This window comes from Corythoichthys intestinalis, chromosome 1 (assembly GCF_030265065.1).
Source record: "Corythoichthys intestinalis isolate RoL2023-P3 chromosome 1, ASM3026506v1, whole genome shotgun sequence".
NCBI lineage: Eukaryota > Metazoa > Chordata > Actinopteri > Syngnathiformes > Syngnathidae > Corythoichthys > Corythoichthys intestinalis.
Window position 1 is genome coordinate 38,157,333 of NC_080395.1, and position 20,559 is coordinate 38,177,891.

The following is a 20,559-nucleotide window of genomic DNA, read 5'->3' on the forward strand; positions in this document are numbered from 1 at the left end:
GAATAAAGACGAAAACGTCCCAGCCAAAATGTTGCCCAAACACAAAACAACATTACTCCAGTCAAAAAAGTTGATTCAATTTAAAAAAAAATCAAAGAAAAATAGCTTTCACATGCATTTTTTTGAGTTTCAAATTTATTTTTGCATTCAAACACATTTTTTTTTTTTTTTTTTAATTGAAGCGACTTTTTTATTTTTGAAAATATATATTTTGATTGAAGGATTTTTATTTTATTTTATTGGTGCAACTTTTTTTTAATTTAATAAAGACACAAATCTACCTCCATATGGCTCCACCCAGTGGATACAATTTTTGACTGGGGTAACTACATTGGCATGACACCGGCGGGCGTACCATACTCAGTGGATGACGATCTTGGCGAAAAGTATTGCCTTATTTAGAATTCCCTTCAAGAATGATGGGAAACAAAAATGCTTATTGTCAACTTATAAATATAATATATTCTTGTAAGTTAATTTTATTGCTGACACTGCGTTTCGGGGTCATCAACATGTTGTATGTCATGAGGAAGGGTGGGAAATCTGGGATGTTTACATTTGATTGGCTAAAATAGTACTGACATTAATAAAATGTCTGCGTCTGTGTCAGCCGGCCACTTCCTGCAAATACTGGCTTTTATATTAAAAAAATTTCACTTTAACATATAAAAGATGTTTTTTTTTTTTTTCTTTTTTCAAATGAAATGTACAACACTGTTGTCATTTCCTTTACCATAAAAGCATTAGCAAAAGTAATTTTTACTTGGTCACAATGATGTTACAAATCCAGATAAACTCGCAAAAAAAAAATGTGTTTCCTTCCTCTAGTAAGTCCCTCCTAAAGTATAGAAAACTTTTAACGGTACAGAAAGAAATATTCCGTATGCTCAATTTTCTTCTAGTCTAGCCATTCTATCCTGTCTATTTCTATGATCGACGGTCTTCTAGTTGTGCGCGCGCACCATGCGCGTTCTTTTCCATCCGCGTGTCCGCGAGATTGGTTGTGTGTCCACAAAGCAGGATTCCATCCGGGAGAAAGATGCCGTCTAAAAACGTTGTTGAAGTTGTCAAAATGATGGAAGAAGAGGTTGACACGACTGTGGACGTTAAGGCTTTAAAGGTGAGCAGAATGTTCCTCGGACTGACTTTTAAATCCCAATAGCTCAAGAGTGCATCGTGTTCACCGCTGTCGTCCATACTTGACAACGTGTGGCTCGGCTAGCGGCATTCTACATCATATTACTGAATTGTTGGATTAAAGAGTCAACGTGTTTTTCCAAACCTTGCCTTGGAAAGAAGCTGTCTTTTTCAATGTTATGGTCATTGCGTATAAAGGTATCATGAACTTTTAAAACGTATGAGGTCGCTGAGTTGGTGTTGTACTTTAGCATTGTAGCCTAGCATGAAGATCACGTTGATAGGCCGCGTGAGACGGTACGGATCTTTAAAGCATGTGGACACCGGAAGTTGACCGCGGAAGACAGCATACAACGTTCACAAGCACGTGTGGATCTGCGTTTTCGTCCCGACTTGATGACGTAATAGAAAGCATGAAAATACTGTACTGTATTGGTATTTGGTGATTATTTCGAATACAGTTTTGCTCCGGGAGTTAGGTAAAGCTGAAGTTGTAACTGGATAAACATTGTTATGTCGTGCGAAAAGCTAATTGTATCGGCAACGTAGAAATGTAAAACTTGGATGCTAAAGTACGTTATTTTGAATTTTTGGTTCTCATTTATTTGCAAAAAAAAAAACAAAACAAAAAAAAACAATTACCATGATTTCAAATTGGAGGCAGATCAGAGATTAATATGATCGTGTTACATGTTATTTCTTTTCCTTTGGAGTCTGTCCCTAAATGGGGTTGAGAAATTATATATGGCGGAAAACAGACAAGACTGAAAAAAGTTTCTCCTCTTGCACTCATCTTTGAAATAAACTGCTGTATTTTAAGCCAAAACAACTGTTGTGTTTGATAGAACAATATGTCTATATGCTGCCATAGCAGATTCCTGGCGCATTAAGCCCCCAAACTATTTTTAATTTGTCCGTTTCACCCTGAAAACCCCCGTTTACAGATGTCGCGCAACTGCTTTTGTTTCAACCCAGCCATAAAACTAAGGTAATTTATCTATTATTCAAAATGTCTCATTTTTAGCTTTGAATCATTAATTGATGTCTCATACTTCGTTTTTTTTTTTTTTTTTTAAAAGGGCATAAAAGAATTATTCACTCGCATATTCTAAACTTTTAAACAAATGACATCACAATGAAAAAAATGGCGTCTGTAAAAACGTCAAGGATATTTACCTCAAAACTATCGCTTAACTGTATTTTTTTTTTTTTTTGGTTACTGTCGCACTTTGTCCTATATGTTAGATGATAAATAATTGATCCAAACAAAGAAAAATAGAAAAAAAATGTTTAAAAGGGTAAATATATGAAAAAGGAACATCTCGACCACTCCTCGATGTCTGCCGTTTCTGCATCGTGACCCTAGTTATATTACCATGTCTCACCCATAAAATCCCCCCAAAATCCAGCTGTGGCCATTCACAGCTGTGTCTTGACACTCAGTGATGCATGCTACATGGAGTGTTTGGATCGAAACAAGGAAGTACGCGATAGCTCGTTAAAGTCATGGTATCTGTAAGTCTGCTCTCGCGTGCTCTCACCTCTAGATAGGGTTTTGCTGTTTAAAAAACATATATATATATTTTTAAATGCCCTCCTGTTCAACCCCCCCCCCCCCCCCCCCCCCCAGGAAAATTGAGATTTTAAGCTTTCCAATGGTGTATCTCACATGCATATCGGAAAATTTTGAAAGTTTGCTAAATTGGGGGTCTCAGAGCGCAACTTCAAGTCACCTGAGTGTTGTCTGCCATATTGGCAAAGTTCCGTAACAACAACAAAAGAAAACTCGAATTCAACAATAAAAATGGCTTTTCATTAGTCCTATATTGGTGTCTATTATGTCATGCAAAAAAAGTGTTTGCATGCACCTCTATAAACTAAAAAGATGAGAAGAATGGACTTTTTCGCAATGATAAATGAACTAGCTGGGTACTTATTGACTTATTTACACATATGCATTTTATTCTTTATTACATATCAATCTATGTATTGTACTTCTACTGTTTTACTGGTACTTAGAGTACATTAGAGGGTAAATTGGGTATCTTTAGATCATGCTGGAACTTGTGGCTCTCAAGTGTAAATAGAGTATTTTCATTGTCAGACTGCTTTTTCGTGCATTTATTTGGACTAAAGCTCTTGAAGTAATTCAAATATATTTCCTAAATTTGAAGATCAAATCCAAGGAGGGCAAGAAACTGAAGAAGAAGATCAAGGAAGAAGAGCCGGACAACGAATGTCCTATACCAAAAAAGAAGAAAAAAAACAAGCTGGCAGAGGACCAAGTCAATGGAGACATTGACCAAGCCACAGACCCGAATGGCAGCACTGATATTTCAGAGCCACCAAAGAAGAAGAAAAAAAAGAACACAGAAGCAGTCAAGGAGGAGGTTGGTATTGTGGAATTCCATATGCGAGGGGTGGCTACTAACTACAGAATTGTGATTTTCCTTTTTTATACACATTGTTTTGGTTTAGACAAAAAAGAAGCAAAAGAAAGAAATCATCGAAACCAACGGACATTCCTTGCCAGACACACCTGAGCCGACCCCCATTCAGACACCATCTCAGTCAGACGACTCAACCAGTGACAGTGAAAAAGAAAGTGTAAGACTGGTAATTACATATATTAATACATCAAATGTGTTATAACGTTACTGTGAGTAGACTAGTCACCTGTATGTCATTAAACTTATTTTTTCGTTTACATTTTGAAAGCCAAAATATTTAATCATTGGTTTCCAATTGTTTAGGAGGAAACCCCTGAGCAAAAAAAGGGAGCCTTCTCTAATTTCAGAATCTCTGCTGACACCATTCAGAAACTAAAAGGTACCAGTTATATTCCAAACATTACACCAGTTCATTGTCAAAAATTACCGTATTGACCCGATTGTAAGTGTTTTTTGCATTGAAAAAGGCTGAAAAGTGGGGGTCGTCTTATATTTACGGTCTAGACGTTATACCCATTCACGATTTTATTGTAATGTTTTCAGATTTGTTTCAAGACTACAGTTTTAGTTAGACTTCACTTTGATGGTTAATGCAGTTATTGCACTTTTGTTTTATCACAATAGATTGGTTTATTTACATTTCAAAAACCGGAATGTGATTGCACTTTCGTTTACATATTTAAATGTTCAGATACTAAGATCTGAATGAGGCAAAAATAACATGTTTTTCTCTCAAATATAATGTTATAAGCATTTGTTTCAGATTTACTGTAATTATTTTCTGTATAAAAATTGAGTCTTGAAAAAGAGGGGTTGTCTTATAATCAGGGCTGTCTTATATTCGGTCGGTTATATAGCAGCGTGTAGCATGTATCTGAACTTTGGAAGTTTTAGAATTTGAGACGAAGGAATCAAAGTCCAGCAGGCAAATACAGAACAACTCTGCTCTTTTGTTCAAGGCAACGAATGCGTTCACCACTAGATGGCAGTACTACTTTTTTTTTTTTTTTCAATTCTTTGTTCAAGGGACAAGCAAAAAATGGTTACTTGGACAATTTTTCATTAAACTGGTGTTTGAGTCAGTGTTTATTTTTGACATTTTGTACTTTATTTTTCACTTCCTGGCCCCTTACCACTTTTTATTTTTCCCTTTTTCAGCTCGCGGGGTCTCCTACCTTTTTGACATTCAAGTCCAGACTTTTGATTCGGTATATGATGGGCATGACGTACTCGCACAGGCCCGTACCGGTACAGGAAAGACTTTCTCCTTTGCCATTCCTCTTGTGGAGAAGCTCCAGTTGGAGGGATTGGAGAAGGCGAGAGGACGTCCTCCTAAGGTGTGCACAAACGCATTGCTTTTCCCTTGTGCTTTGAACTTTCCACAGACGGACCAGAAACTGTTGTAAAAGTTTATCGTCCAAATGTTTTTTGCACAAATCTGCAGGTGCTGGTGTTGGCGCCCACCCGAGAGTTGGCAATCCAGGTCGCGAAGGACTTTAAGGACATTGCTAAAAGAGTGAATATCTGTTGTTTCTATGGAGGCAGCTCATACAACCCGCAAAGTAAGACTTCTCTAAGCGTATACCTAAACAAATACCTTTGGATGGAACTGATATTCAAATGCCATTTTTTCCGAATGCTGATAATAATGATCAATATTGGTTTTATTCCCTTTTACAGTTGACGCCATCCGTAATGGGATTGATATTTTGGTCGGAACCCCTGGCCGTATTAAAGATCACATTCAGAATAATAAGCTTGACCTCTCAAAACTGAAGCATGTGGTTCTGGATGAAGTGGACCAAATGCTGGACATGGGATTTGCTGACCAAGTGGAAGAAATACTTGTTCACTCCTATCAGAAAGGTATTCACATGCTGTTTGGTTTCGATAAAACAGTGCAACAGTTGAATTGTAGCAAAGTAATCTACATTGTTTAATGAATTGGTGCTTAGTAGTCAACATCCATGTTTTTAAATGGGAACGAATGTTATAATAAAATTTTAAATATTTTAACACTGGAGTAAAAATGAGATGGCCCCTTGAAATTGAAATTAAAACTAAAGGTGTTTTCATACATTTGGGGGGAACTACGCAGTTAAAATCAGTCTTGGTATACAGGTAATGTTTTACATTAAACAAAATTGATTGGGATGTTAACAAAAAAAATGGCAGCCTTTTGTTTGATGTTGAAGGCATTTTCTCAAGTTAACAGTTCCTATTTGTGTTTGTGTCCCGAACCAGATGGCGACTCAAACCCCCAAACTCTCCTGTTTTCGGCCACCTGCCCTCCGTGGGTCTACAATGTAGCCAAGAAATACATGAAGCCTGATTGCAAGCGTGTTGACCTTATTGGCACTAAAACACAGAAAACTGCAACAACTGTGGAAGTAAGTGTGGTTGTTTGTTAAGAAGTGGCAAGGGAAATGACATAGAAATAGCTGTTCATTAAGTCTCATGAGAAATTATTTTGTCCTTAACTCATTCATTGCCATTGACGTGGATCGACATCCAGTCCAATTGAACTCTGAGGGCTGATAGTGAATTATTGCTGATAGCCCTCTGATTGCTGATAATCCTCTCTGTTCAAATGGATTGGACGCCTATTGTCATAATTTCCACTGTTACTTGAATAGTTACTCTTAAAATAAACAATGACTTAACAGTGTCCATATGTCAATCTATGCAGCATCTGGCCATAGCATGCCACTGGTCACAGCGTGCTGCGGTGATAGGAGATGTGATTCAGGTTTACAGTGGCAGCCACGGGCGAACCATCATCTTCTGCGAGACCAAGAAAGAGGCCAATGAACTTTCCATGAATACGTCCATCAAACAGGTAAGCCATTAAAAAAAAAGGTTCTGTACCTTTCACACGTATCTTGTGAATCCTTGAAAAGTCTTAAAAGAGGACTGGGCTATACGACAAAATTATCACGATAAAAAAATTATTAGTCTCGATGATTATCTCTAGCCTGGCTCTGCCAGACTATTCTCCCTGTATTTTTCAAACACTGAGAGAAATAGTCTGGGAACCATCCCATTAACGGCCTTTTCGAGCAGATACAAAATCAATCGACAAATCAGATTCGTTTATTTGCGTGACGTGTTCTTCACGAGCAACGTCACTCTTGCGCGTCGAAAGTCGTCTCTTCAGCAACACAGATGGTGAACGGCAGAGCCGAGAATATGTTCCAATCCACGGTAAAATCAGTTTTAAATGACCAAAAACACATTGAAACGAGTCATTGACAACAGTCTGTCTCGCGCTAGCCATGTCGAATAAACTCCGCTCTCTTTGTATGTTTACTTCCGCGCGCAAGTCCCTCGTCCTGCCGTCGCCATTTTTCTAACGTCACGTCTGCTCGTCGCTGATTGGTCCACTCCGCTGTCTGTTTGCTGTGGCTTGCTCCGCCCTGGAAATTGTTTCCGTGGAAATGGTGGCCAGACTCAGTAGCTGGAACAGCGTTGAGTCTGGTGTACCAGGCTAGATTATCTCATCTTTTTTCCTTCAAATTTGAATTCTTGATTTTTGCCCCTGACTGAAAGTTGACAAAACCAGCTGCTGCTTTAAACAATCTTTGATGTCAGAATAAAGATGCATGGTGACACAGCATTTCACAGGTACCAGGGACATTGCACAAAATTAAAAGTTAACAAAATGCTTAACATTGCACAAAATCTGAGGTAAACATGCAATCCAGATGTGTAGGTGTCTAACAATGTCAACAAAATAAATAGGCAAAAGAAAATGTTCAGTTTCAATGATGTTACAAATAAACAAGACATCCATTGCGTTAAAGGTTACAGGCCAGAAAAACCTTCACGTCGCATTTTATTGAATGGTTTTATTATTTATGTTGACAAAAATTATATGACTATAATTATCGTTATTATTTTCTCGCTCAGGGTGCTCTAAAAAGGCACTCATTATTTTACAAATAAGGCCTTAATCAGCATTGTAGTGTCTAAAATCCAATAACGCCATCAAGATGTAAATGGAAATATGATTTTATGTTGGTTTTAAATATATACGATAAAGCATTTGGTATCATTTTGAGAATAATTTATGGTTTACTGTCGTGGCAAAATTACCATATCTTAATCGATCGAACAAAACTATTCACTTTTGGCAACAAAAACGTAGCTTTTTTAGCTATATAAATGAACATGTATTACTCTAAACAGCTAGTTATTTAATCAAAACACTGCTTATCATATGAAACACGCTTTTAGAAGTCGTCCTATCTTATGTAAATTCTGGGAACGATATGGCAGCGATCTCTGGTTCTCATGAGATTTTACGGAAGCGTAGACAAAAGGATGGAAATCAGTGAAAAATCATGATTTTGCGGGTCGAGTTTGTTTATTTTATGGAAGTAGCAAAACGGATACGATTAAATGAAGTCACTTTGATTCATGACTTGGGCAACTTGATGTTCTATGTTTAAGTGTTTTGCACCATTTTTACTGTGTGAGGTAGGAGTGGAAACCTCTTGGTACCTCACCATACGATACGATTTGCCATACAAAGCTCATAAAAACGATGATTTGACGATATGGCGATACAACGCTTATCGAAACATTGGTATGGAAGTCATTCTAGGATATTTTTCAAACAACTAATAAAGAGAAAAACAAGCTTTTGTTGTGAATTGGAATGAGTTTATCACTTGTAGAGGTCCAATCCATTTGAACTGGAAGGGTGGCAGCGAATGAACATCTGTTCATTCGCTGCCATCCCTCCCACTTCAAACGGATTGAACGTCTATGGCCGTCAGTGGCAGCCAATGCCAGGCACTGAGGTAATTTTGGGCCATTTAAGATAATTTACCTGTTGATTTTCAGTTACTTCCTGTAGATTTTGGGGTATTTTATGGGTCACTTCCTGTTTATTTTGAGTTACAGAACACGAAGTGGCCTGGGAATCACCTAAATGAATAGGCAGTGACTCAAACTCAACAGGAAATTACCTGTAAATGCCCTAAAATGAACAGCAAGTGACCTGTAAATGCCCGAAAATCGGCCCAATTGACTGTGGTTTTGAATGAACGAACGTTCCCAGTCTAAATGGATTGTGTGTCGAGCACCGTCAATGGCAGCCTTAGAGTTAACTGAGACACTATTATGGTGGAAGATTATGTTAGCAACTCGTTGGTTCATTTGTATGACGATTATATTATTTATATTATAATTATATATATTATTTATACGATATCTCAATTCGTGGCAGGAGCATATCGATAACCTTTTGGGTTACAAAGTATCACGATATATCACCATTTCGATATTTTTTCACACCTCTACTGCACATTTGGACGATATTCTCCAAAACTACAGGGGGCAGTAAAAAGGGTTTATGGTATACAAACAAAACTTGACTGTAACAGAAAGAGTCTACAACCCTCCGCTATAGCATCTGTCTGTGTGGTTTACAAACGTCAGCAGGTGCGCGAAGTAAAAAAATTAATTCAAAGGAGTGGCAGCCAAGATATAAATAAATGTAGAGGAAAATTATCATATTTATGTTTTTGTGTTTGTATCTTCGTAGAACACCCAGTCCCTCCACGGAGACATTCCTCAGAAACAGAGGGAAATGACCCTGAAAGGCTTCAGAAGCGGATCCTTTGAGGTTTTGGTGGCGACCAACGTGGCAGCCCGTGGGTTAGACATCCCTGAAGTCGACCTGGTAGTTCAGTGTTCTCCACCCAAGGTGTGATATGCTGCCAAACTGAAATTTCATTTCATGTTCATTTTCAAAGAGCTACTGTCCCATGCATATTTGCATAAAAATGCATTGATCATTTCATCTCCACTTGCCAGGATGTGGAATCATACATTCATCGCTCGGGGAGAACTGGCAGAGCTGGGAGGACTGGAATGTGCATTTGTTTCTATCAGCGGAAAGAGGAGGATCAGCTACGCTATGTGGAAAACAAAGCTGTAAGTGTCCCCTGTTAAGCCATATAGTATGAAATTATCGAACATAAATGTGTTGTTTTAATCTTAAATTGAATTTTTTCATGAAGGGCATCACATTCAGACGAGTCGGTGTTCCCACTGCCAATGACATCATCAAGTCATCAAGCAAGGATGCGCTAAGGTGCGTTCAGGGGACAGTCGAGGCAAATGTGTTTAGTCATAAGTAGGGGTACACGATATCCATTTTTTGATACCGATATCGATAACTTCCTGCTCCTCAAAGCCGATACCAATATCAATAACCGATAATAAATGTATATATTTTTTAAATGTATATTCACCCGAGTTTTTGAACACCTGGAGGTTAAAAAAAATAATAATAATGGTGGGTTCAACATAGATTCGCCTTTGACCTCACCAGAATTTTCATAATGACATGAACAATATTATAATGAACAAAACAAAGACAAGAACAGTCTTGACTTCAAATAAAGTGCCAATATTTATTTTTTTCAAATAAATAGAATTTGAGTCAGTCACAATCAGTTAGTCAATATAACTGAAGATGTGTTTCCTGAACAATGAGCATTGAACTAAAACATAAACCCAACAGGTATTGTGTTTTGTCATCAGATAAAAATATTTGGTGCTACAGGATACTGTTGTGGTCTTGGTCCATGAAACAGCTTTCTTAACCTGGGAGACAGGTTATGACAGCAAGCCTATCAATAACCAAAAGGCCTCTCAATAACTTACTGACTTATAACTAACACTGCAAAATGCAAACATTATATAGTAAAGTTTATTGTAGAACAAAAAGGATTAATCGCTTGCCTTATAATAATCAATATAAACGGCAGTGAGTGAACCCATATTCAATAAAGTATGAGGTTTCGTCTCTGCATAATATAAAATCCTACCAAGCATGCTGACAGGACTAACATTACACGACAACTATTATATGTATGTATAGCATAGCACACTAGCTTGAGCTACTAGCCTTAAGCGTTGGCTGGCTTCTGTCACGCAACAACTTATGAAGTTCTGTACATATGACCCCTCAACACCGAAGTAAACATATATGGCACATCCATATGTTATAGTAAACATAAGTACTTACAAACATATATTTCCGAGGCGGAAACGTAAGTAACAGAAAGCATTCACGATTTTCAATGCTACCGCTAGACACAGCACTGTGTAAAGTTAATGAGTTTGTGGGCCAAATTATAGATTAAGCCTGAACGATATATCATTTAAACATCGCCATCGCGATGTGCGCATGCGCGATAGTCCCATCGCAAGGACGTGCGATAGTTTTTTTTGTTTTGTTTTTTCTGATCCACAAACCCTTGATCTTCTTCATTCGCTCGCACAGCCTCTCTCACCCCCTTTCCCAGCTCTGTCACTGGGGCACTTGCTTATTAAAGTTAACGATGGCTTTGATCTGGTCAAAGAAGCCGGGTAGCAATCTGTCAATCAAACTGTTAGTTTCTGCAAAGGAGCGCGGGCTGGAATGAATGTGTGTGTCTGTGGGGGGAGAATGTGGAGACGTTCGAGACATATAAAATAAACGCCAGAAGTGATTATGAGGAGTTTGTAATTTCTACATGTCACTCCAAGAGTCACAGCCATGTTAGGTAAACAAAAGCATTTAATAAAGCCAAGCATTTTTCTACTACAGTACTTTATTCTTGTTTAAAAATGATTCAGTGGGACAGTTATGTTTAAAACTGATCATAATTATTACATTTAAAGTGCTTAAAAAGCATTGATTAAAATATATATTTTTTAATCATACTTTGGGGGGGGGGGGGGGGAGTGAAGAAAAAACATGTCTTATATGTATCTCTTTCCAGTGCTAGATCTGAATAAATACATTGAACACACACACACAAAAAATGGGGGGGGGGGGTTATGCGCTACTTCGCGGTTTTTCCACTTATCGCGGCGGGTTCTGGTCCCTATTAACCGCGAAAAACGATGGAATACTGTACACTGTGGTCATGATGAGTCGTCCAAAGTCTTTCCAAAGAGCTATTCAAGTCATCTAGTAAAAATGTCTTTTAAAAAAAAAAAAAAAAAAAAAAAAAAATGTATATATATATATATTTTTTTTTAAATATCGCAATATAATATCGCAAACCCCCAAAAAATCGCAGCAATAGTTTTTTCCGATATCGTTCAGGCCTATTATAGATGCAGTGAATTATTCGGCCCCTTAAATGATCAACTGATTTCCCAGCCAGCGAGCACAGTTCATACTGTATTATCGGTCCTATTAATCATGTTATTGGATTTAATTGGATGATGTCATAATTCCTATTATCGGACTGATAATTACCGGACTAATAATTATTGTGCACCAGTAGTCATAATTGTGTTCGAATGCAATCCTTTTAGCGTGTGGAATTGTCAGATTTGACTCAGATTTTGTTTATTTCATCCAGATTCCTGGACTCGGTTCCAGCGACAGCCGTCGAATACTTCAGAGAGTCTGCCGAGAAGCTTATTGAGGAGAAAGGAGCAGTGGACGCTTTGGCCGCTGCTTTGGCGCACATTTCTGGAGCTACGAGTTTAGAGCAGCGGTCACTGCTCTCCTCGGATGCTGTAAGTTAAAATGGACAATCCACTTATGAATTTGCTCAAATCTGGGCATTAGTTAAGACTGGTATTTAAGATGCCTTGCTGTTTCTTCCCACAGGGTTACACCACCATGCAGTTGGTATGTTCTCAGGAGATGCATAATATGGGTTATGCCTGGAAAAGCATCAAAGAACAACTGGGAGAGGAGGTTGAGAAATACATCCATCGAATGACCTTCATCAAAGGGAAAATGGTACATGTTGTGTACTTGAGTACTTCTCTAACATTGTCAAGCAACAGCTAAGCCTGTCGCAATATGCAATAATTCCATTTATCGCACGGTAAATAAAAACGAAGGCGATAATTTTTCTGCTGCGATTTATCGCCTCGCGTGCACCTGCGTGCGCGCGTGCGGCTGACGTGCTGTTAAAAGTTCGGCTTCCTTGTTACAAACTACGCAAAATGCATTTTAGTTCTGTTTTTAGTTTAGTGCAGTTTAGGTTTAGTGCAGATGGGGAAAAAAGAAAAGGTGACGCTTACCATTGAAATGAAGATGTGAATGATGGCAAAATATAAGCATGGTGTGTGTGCATCCATGAACTGGGTCGGAGAATGCCGATCTCGGCCGGCGGTCCCCCTCCGTTCGCCAGTCTTTATAAGTTAAGGTGACAGTTGTTATTGTGATAACATCGCCTAAGAAATCGCCAGCTTCGTCAGGTTTCAAATCATTTATTCCATCAACTCGCCGAGTGTCCACTGCTGTTGACACCAGGATCGAAACAAAGTAAAATAGCGCTCTCCTGCTCACCGTCAGCCCCGCGGTGCGTTCAGGTACAGCAAAAAAAGTCCGCCACATTGGAAGCCGATTTGTTACAATATTACAGGTACTGTACTGTATTATTATTATTGCTATTATTATTGTTATTCTGATTTTTTTCATATTTTATTTGTTTTGCCCTTTGTAATTGCTATTTGCAATAGTAACAGCAGTACTTATTTAGGATGTAGTGTGGGTTTTTGGGCTGTGGAACGAATTATTGGAATTATAACGTATTCTTATGAGAAAATCCTGCTCAACATACGACCATTTCGACTTACAAACAAGCTCCTGGAACGAATTAACTCCCTATTTAGAGGTACCACTGTATTACACATGGAACGCCATAGCAGAAGCTATGAGGGGAAACGTTTTCATTTGCCTAGATGCTTAAATTATTAAGTGGAATTTTATTTTTGTTAAAAAACACACTTTATTTCTTCTGTGTTTCTGTGCAGTATTAATATTGTTGTCTTTTACTTAAAAGAGGCATGGTCTATTGTTTTTAGTTGTGATTTCCTAAAAAGTATTTTTGAATTTAAGAGTAAACATTTATTGCGTTTGAATGGGTGTACATGATCTATGAATATGTACTGTATTCTCACAGTGTTATTGTAAAAATTTGTTTTAAATTGGGGGCTGCAATAATATCGCATATTGCAATAATTTATGAAATAAATTATCGTACACTAAAATTTGTTATCGCGACAGGCCTAGCAACAGCTGCATACACCTAAACTTTGAAAGACATTGATCATGATGATGTGAATAATAATTTTTTTTTTCCAAAAAGCTAATGTCTTACTTTAACCCATGTTTTTACTTAAACAGGGTGTCTGCTTTGACGTCCCAGTCGACAAAGTCAAGGAGATCCAGGTTAGAACAGATATTTATTTTTATTTAACTTTAACAGTACTTAATTTTATTTAACTTTAACAGTACTTAAAAAATGACAGTGGTGAATGTTAAATCCCTGAAGGATTATTTAACCTCCACAAAAAAATTTACAGCAGTCTGTGATGATTTATGCACAACACATTTATACATCTTTGTGTATAATATACTACGCTCTGGGGAATTACACACAGACCAGAAGATCATTTACCATAGGCATTTGAAGCATAAAATAATGATAATGCTTTACATAATGTTACAAAAATGTATTAAAGGTATGGTGACACAATGAACTAAACTTAGAATAGAAGCCAGGTTCCTATAAACATTTTCATTCAAATCTCTTGTTCGGTCTATAGGAGGGCTGGAAAGATGGTCGGCGTTGGCACCTCACAGTAGCCACAGAGCTCCCAGAACTGGAGGCCAGGCCGCAGGGTAACCGTGGCGACAGAGGAGGCGAAAGAGGAGGGAGATTCCGAGGTGGTGGTGGCGGCGGGCGTGGTTTCGGGGGAAGCCGTGGACGTAGTGGCAATGGCTTCCGTAGAAGCGGCGGCGGTAACGGCAGAAGCGGCGGCGGTAACGGCAGAAGCAGAGGCGGACAGAAACGCAGCTTCAGTCGAGCATTTTGATTGCTGGACTGTCAACAAATAGGACTGGCTGTCTTGCCTTTTGGCCTGGCAGTGTTTTCTATTGGCTGTCAGATATGGAGCCACTTTTGGGGGTTAAAATCCCCGTCATGATACAATGGTGTCAGGTATTCAAAAAAGTATTTAAATCTCATACTCAACTAAAAAAAAGGGTCTCCTGAAAATGTAAGGCAAAGCCCGTTTTCAGAAGATGGGCTGGCACGTTGGACCAATGGGGGCCCATTTATAATAAGACTTGGCTCCAACACATCACCTGACGGGCTCAACTTTCACTTTCACAATCAGTACATTACTGAAATCCAAAGTGAATGTTTGAGAAGAAAGGAGTATGTCACTGAGTGTTTGGCAGCCCGTTTTTAATACTTTGCTCTTATGTGGGAGGTAAGATTTCTGCCTCCATCCTTTTAAAGGAATGATTATTGTCAACCTTTATAGTGGTGGAGTTGGTGTGCTGCCTAAACTCGGGTGGGACACTCTCAAACTATTGGATGATTGCTTTGCAATTGCCTTGTTTTACTTCCTGTTTTTGTCTTGTTTCTCTTCATTTCAGTGAACTGTGTTCATTAAAAAAGGTCAACCAATCCTGCTTCAATGTATTTTGCTACGTACCTTTATATACCTCATTATACACATGCGCATTAAAGATTGTATATCAAGGGTACTGAAATCGCGTAACTAGACTGGAATTTTGCTTAAACATATTTGCATGCTGGAATATTTTGAGAGGTCACAACAGATCTATGTTTAAAAGCCTGATACAATGGACACTACCTGCTGAATGCTTTATACTGTATTTTTGAGGCTGCAGTGAAATTTTGAGGTTTATATGTTCTCGTGCTAAGCCTGCGAAGAGGTGGAACATTTTGTTTCAAATGCTGATTGTGGGCCCTTCCAATGACTCAAAACGTATAAAAACTCCCAAATACGTTTGAAAATAAGACAGTTTTATTTTCTAAAATTGCACTACGTACTCCCACGAATAAACGTTATACAGAATATGAATAAGGTGTAAACCCTAAAATTTTCATAGCAATATGAATGACACCGCCCCCCCCCCCAAAAAAAGTTTGCCAGTATTTTATTGCATCAGACTTTAACTGATCATTATGAATATGAATTTCATTCCAACAATACTTCAACAGTACGTCATAAATAATTCTTCCACCAATGTGCAAAAGCTGCAATTCAAATGCAATCTCAGATGTAAAATTTTAACAGAAAAACCTATTGCAAATGTTAATGATAACGAATATGTCCACTCCCACATGTGACTCACGGTACTTAGTTGAAATATCAGATTAAACTATCTTGGAATGCTTTATAACACCTTCGACTTTGGTTTCTGATAACGCTACAGCAAAAAACCAAAGAGCAGGACAACAGTGAAGAACAAATACAATTGCATAATCATTTTCAGCTACAAGTCATCACTTGTGAAGCTAAGTCCAGTTGTGTTTTGGTTCTCGAAAGTCAAGCCATCGTCATCTTCCTCCTGGAGACAAGTGAAACAAGAAGCAGGTGAGAAAATGCATTACTTAGTGCTCAAATACACCACACGCATCTTTGTTCCGGGTCCGGCACGGCTGTGTTGACTTCGCACGGCTGCAGTCCGCCAACTATACATATTATATACGTGTATATATATATATATATATATATATATATATATATATATATATATATATATATATATATATATATATATATATATACACACACACACACACGTATATATAGACTAGTCCTCAAAAAATTTGCATATTGTGATAGTTAATTATTTTCTGTAATGTACTGATAAACAATAGACTCATATTTTAGATTCATTACAACTGAAGTAGTTCAAGCCTTTTATTGTTTTAATATTGATGATTTTGGCTAAAAAGTCAAGAAAAAACAAAAATCCCAATCTAAAAAAATTAGTGAATTTCACCCGACCAATACAAAAAAGTTTTTTAATACAAAAAAAGTCAACTTTCAATTAATTATATCAGCTCTGCACTCAATACTTGGTCGGGAATCCTTTTGCAGAAATGACTGCTTCAATGCAGCATGGCATGGAGGAAATCAGCCTGTGGCACTGCTGAGGTGTTATGGAGGCCCAGGATGCTTGGATAGCGGCCTTTAGCTCATCCACAGAGTTGGTTCAGGTGTCTCTCAACTTCCTCTTCACAATTTCCCACAGATTCTCTATGGGCTTCAGGTCAGGAGAGTTGGCAGGCCAATTGAGCACAGTAATGCCATGGTCAGTAAACCATTTACCATTGGTTTTGGCACTGTGAGCAGGTGCCAGGTCGTACTGAAAAATGAAATCTTCATCTCCATAAAGCTTTTCAGCAGATGGAAGCATGAAGTGCTCAAAAATCTCCTGATAGCTAGCTGCATTGACCCTGCCCTTGATAAAACACAGTAGACCAACACCAGCAGCTGACATGGTACCCCAGACCATCACTGACTGTGAGTACTTGACACTGGACTTAAGGCATTTTGGCATTTCCTTCTCCCCAGTCTTCCTCCAAACTCTGGCACCTTGATTTCCGAATGACATGCAACATTTGCTTTCATCTGGAAAAAGTACTTTGGACCACTGAGCAACAGTCCAGTGCTGCTTCTCTGTAGCCCAGGTCAGGCGTTTCTGCCGCTGTTTCAGCTTCAAAAGTGGCATGAACTGGGGAATGCGGCACCTGTAACCCATTTCCAGCACACACCTGAGCATGGTGGCTCTGGATGTTTCAACTCCAGACTCAGTCCACTGTTTCTGCAGGTCCCCCAAGGTCTGGAATCGGTCCTTCTCCATAATCTTCCTCAGGGTGAGGTTACCTCTTCTGGTTGTGCAGCGTGTCTTGCTACACTTTTTCCTTCCCACAGACTTCCCACTGAGGTGCCTTGATACAGCACTCTGGGAACAGCCTATTTGCTGTTAAATTTCTTTCTGTGTCTTAGCCTCTTGCTTGATGGTGTTAATGATGGCCTTCTGGACAGCAGTCAGGTCGGCAGTCTTGCCCATAAATGCGGTTTTGCTGCTTGCTTGTCTCCATTGCTGATTTCAATTATTATTATTAGTAGGAGTTTTTGTTTTATTTTTATTTATTTATTTTTATTCTGTGATTAAATGCGATCTTTTGTCTTGGTTTTTAGGTTGTGTTGATTTAAATGTGATTTTTATGATCTTCATGTGATGTAAAGCACTTTGAATTGCCTTGTGTTGAATTGTGCTATATAAAAAAATTTGCCTTGCCTTGCCTTTTGAGTAATGAACCAGGCTGGGTGTTTTTAAAAGCCTCAGGAATCTTACACAGGGGTTTTGAGTTAATTCGTTGATTCAGATGATTAGGTTAGTAGCTTCTTTAGAGTACCTTTTCATGATATGCACATTTTTTGAGATGGGGATTTTTGGTTTTTCTTGACTTTTTTTGCCAAAATCATCACCATTAAAACAATAAAAGGCTTGAACTACTTCAGTTGTGTGTAATGAATCTAAAATATATGAAAGTCTAATGTTTATCAGTAAATTACAGAAAATAATGAACTTCATCACAATATGTTATTTTTTTGATTAATTAATTTCAATTATTTTACATATACAGTACTGTGCAAAAGTCTTAGGCAGGACACCTGCCTAAAACTTTTGCACAGTACTGTATATATATATATTTTATTATTAAATTTATTAGGATCATGGAAGCTTCCACTTGGGGAAAATGTATACATACAGTATATCCTGTATATACATAATCTAATAAAAATATACAGTACTGTGCACAGACCTGCCTAAAACTTTTGCACAGTACTGTATATATATATATATATATATATATATATATATATATATATATATATATATATATATATATACATATAATAGTTTTATATAATATGTTTTTTAAAATTATTAGTAAAAAAAAGTGAAAAAACATGTCTTATATGTATCTCTCTCCAATGCTAAATCTGAATAAACATTAAACACACACACACACACACACACAAAATGTTTTTTGGGGGGGGTCTACTTCGCGGTTTTTCACTTATCGCGGCGGATACTTATCCCCGTTAACCGTAAAAAACAAGGGATCACTGTAATATTCTTCTTCTTCAATGTATAATAATAACAGTTCAAGTAGATTAAAAAACATTGTAAAAAAAAAAAAAAAAAAAATCAAACATCGTAAGCAGTCACTCACAATGCTATTCATTACTTGAGTATTCTTTTCACCAAATACTTTTTTACTTGTACTTGAGTACATTTTTTGGACGAGCACTTTTACATCAGTATTTTTATTTTCAAGTAACGCTTCTCTTACTTGGGTAACATTTTTGGCTACTCTATACCCACCTCTGCTTGTTACTTTCCAACACATATTTTAGCCACTTTTGACTGTCTCTTTCCATATGTGTTAGATTGGTATTCAATGATCAATTGAGATTAAGAAAACAAAGGGAAAAATAAGTATACATGAGGCATACAAAAATACAAGCGTGTTCAGGGATTTTGGTTTTAGTTCTTGGTCACATTAGCATTAAATGCCTTGTAGCCTATCCTTAACATTTTTCATTTGGTAAAGATCTAATTGTATGATTGTGTGGATGTTGGATTCTTAATTGTGCCTTACATCATCTTTCACTTTGTAGTCTTTCTCCGTGCTGCGGTATGACACCACGTGGATCAAAGTGTAGACCCTGTAATCAAATAAAGCTCGAGTAAATCAGAGGGCTTTCACCAAACCCAAGGTCCTTTTGTTGTCCAATATCAATATGTACCTATCATAACAAAAGTGAGGCATTGAGGAGGCACCGTGTGTTTAATTGTACCTGTGATACAACATGGCAAGAAACTGGACAAGGAGAAGAATCGCAAAAGATAACAGGAACATCAAACTGAGGGGCTCCACCTGTCAACATAAAAATATGTCCATGTCATCACGGTGTGTTATTATTTTCGCAAAGACTGAGTTCACTATGGATTCGCAAAGTATAAATAACAAATTGATTTAGAAGATTTAATGCCTTTTTCGGACAAGAAGTAGCTGATAATCAGCTATCGGTTCGCCATTCGGGATGGCGCGGCAATGCATGGCAGTAGGACTGAAGAGGTGCCCATGCTTCTGTGACAGTAATGGATGTAAAGGCAGCGACCACGAGGACGATAGCTGTGGTGAACTGAAATCTGACTGTGGCGAACAGTCAAATCAATTGTAAATGGAGTTTTATCTTAATTTTGGAACTGCAAAATGAATGTACCACATAAGTGAAGTAGCATTTTCTCCGAGAGCAAATGTCACAGCAAAATGGTGGATTTGTTATTGTAAAACTGAGATTATTCTCTTTTTGAGAACACATAAACGTAGGGTGACCAAACGTCCTCTTTTGCCCGGACATGTCCACTTTTCGCATCCTGACCGGGCTCTGGGGTGTCCGGCGGGGTTTTGTAAATTCATGAAAATGTCGGTTTTTCATTATTTTTCACCGGACTAATTAGCATGTGTTGAGATTGACTGACACTTTGTATAGAATACTACAGTACTGTGCTGCCTGTGACATGTTCCCAGAGAGTCTGCCCAGTTGTTAAGACTTTTATTACGATCAAGACGTATATAATCAAATGCTCATTTACCCAAAAGAGTAATTAAGTAAAAAATACCTTTATTCTACTTACTTACTTACTTTGCATGCAAATTTGCGCATGCATGCACACAGACTGGCTTTTATCATGGCAGCAACTGTCAATTCCAATTCCCAAACAAACCTTTGTCAAGACAGGAGCTCACAGTCTATAAGTATGTACACTCGCTAAACTTGCTTTTCCGCAACTGTTGACTTCTGTCAGAGCTTTGTACTGGTGTGATCTGTAAAATACCGTTTGGTGTCGCATTGTTGCGCTGCCGATGATTGTAAACTTTAATAGCAATGTTTGATTTTGCCTCAGCTACTGCTCGCTAATAGGGTAGCTGTTTGTGCGCTTAGCCGCCCTAGGCATTATGGGAAATGTAGTTTGGAAGTGCTGTGTTTGGAAAAATAGTTTATTTCAGTTATTGATTGCGTGCAATCTAGATGGATGGCTATTATTTTTTGATCATTATTAATTCGTGTCTTTTTTTTTTTTGTGTGCGTT

At 37.9% G+C, this 20,559-nt stretch overlaps 2 protein-coding genes across 5 annotated transcripts in view; one reads left to right on the forward strand and one right to left on the reverse strand.

The window, feature by feature from the left end:
- Window positions 1-951: 951 nt before the first annotated feature.
- On the forward strand, window positions 952-15,034 carry ddx21 (DEAD (Asp-Glu-Ala-Asp) box helicase 21). Of its 2 annotated transcripts, none has more exons than XM_057848812.1 (16): window positions 952-1,120; window positions 3,312-3,527; window positions 3,616-3,753; window positions 3,891-3,966; window positions 4,746-4,924; window positions 5,032-5,149; window positions 5,268-5,453; window positions 5,832-5,977; window positions 6,277-6,426; window positions 9,139-9,300; window positions 9,411-9,530; window positions 9,617-9,690; window positions 11,960-12,119; window positions 12,214-12,348; window positions 13,744-13,788; window positions 14,166-15,034. In XM_057848812.1, exons 1-16 carry the CDS (start codon window positions 1,040-1,042, stop codon window positions 14,433-14,435), a joined length of 2,256 nt encoding a protein of 751 aa, XP_057704795.1. In that variant the 5' UTR covers window positions 952-1,039; the 3' UTR covers window positions 14,436-15,034. The 2 variants fall into 2 exon arrangements, with proteins under 2 accessions (XP_057704795.1, XP_057704800.1); XM_057848817.1 differs by having other exon boundaries at window positions 3,616-3,744.
- chs1 (chitin synthase 1) overlaps window positions 14,542-20,559 on the reverse strand; it is a 35,988-nt gene continuing 29,970 nt past the window's right edge. For all 3 annotated transcript variants that reach the window (XM_057848793.1, XM_057848787.1, XM_057848800.1), the window contains 3 exons: window positions 19,260-19,339; window positions 19,061-19,127; window positions 14,542-15,945 (listed from right to left, as the gene is read on the reverse strand). In XM_057848793.1, the coding sequence (XP_057704776.1) occupies window positions 15,871-15,945; window positions 19,061-19,127; window positions 19,260-19,339 (222 nt within the window). In that variant the 3' untranslated portion in view covers window positions 14,542-15,870. The remainder of the gene's footprint in view (window positions 15,946-19,060; window positions 19,128-19,259; window positions 19,340-20,559) is intronic.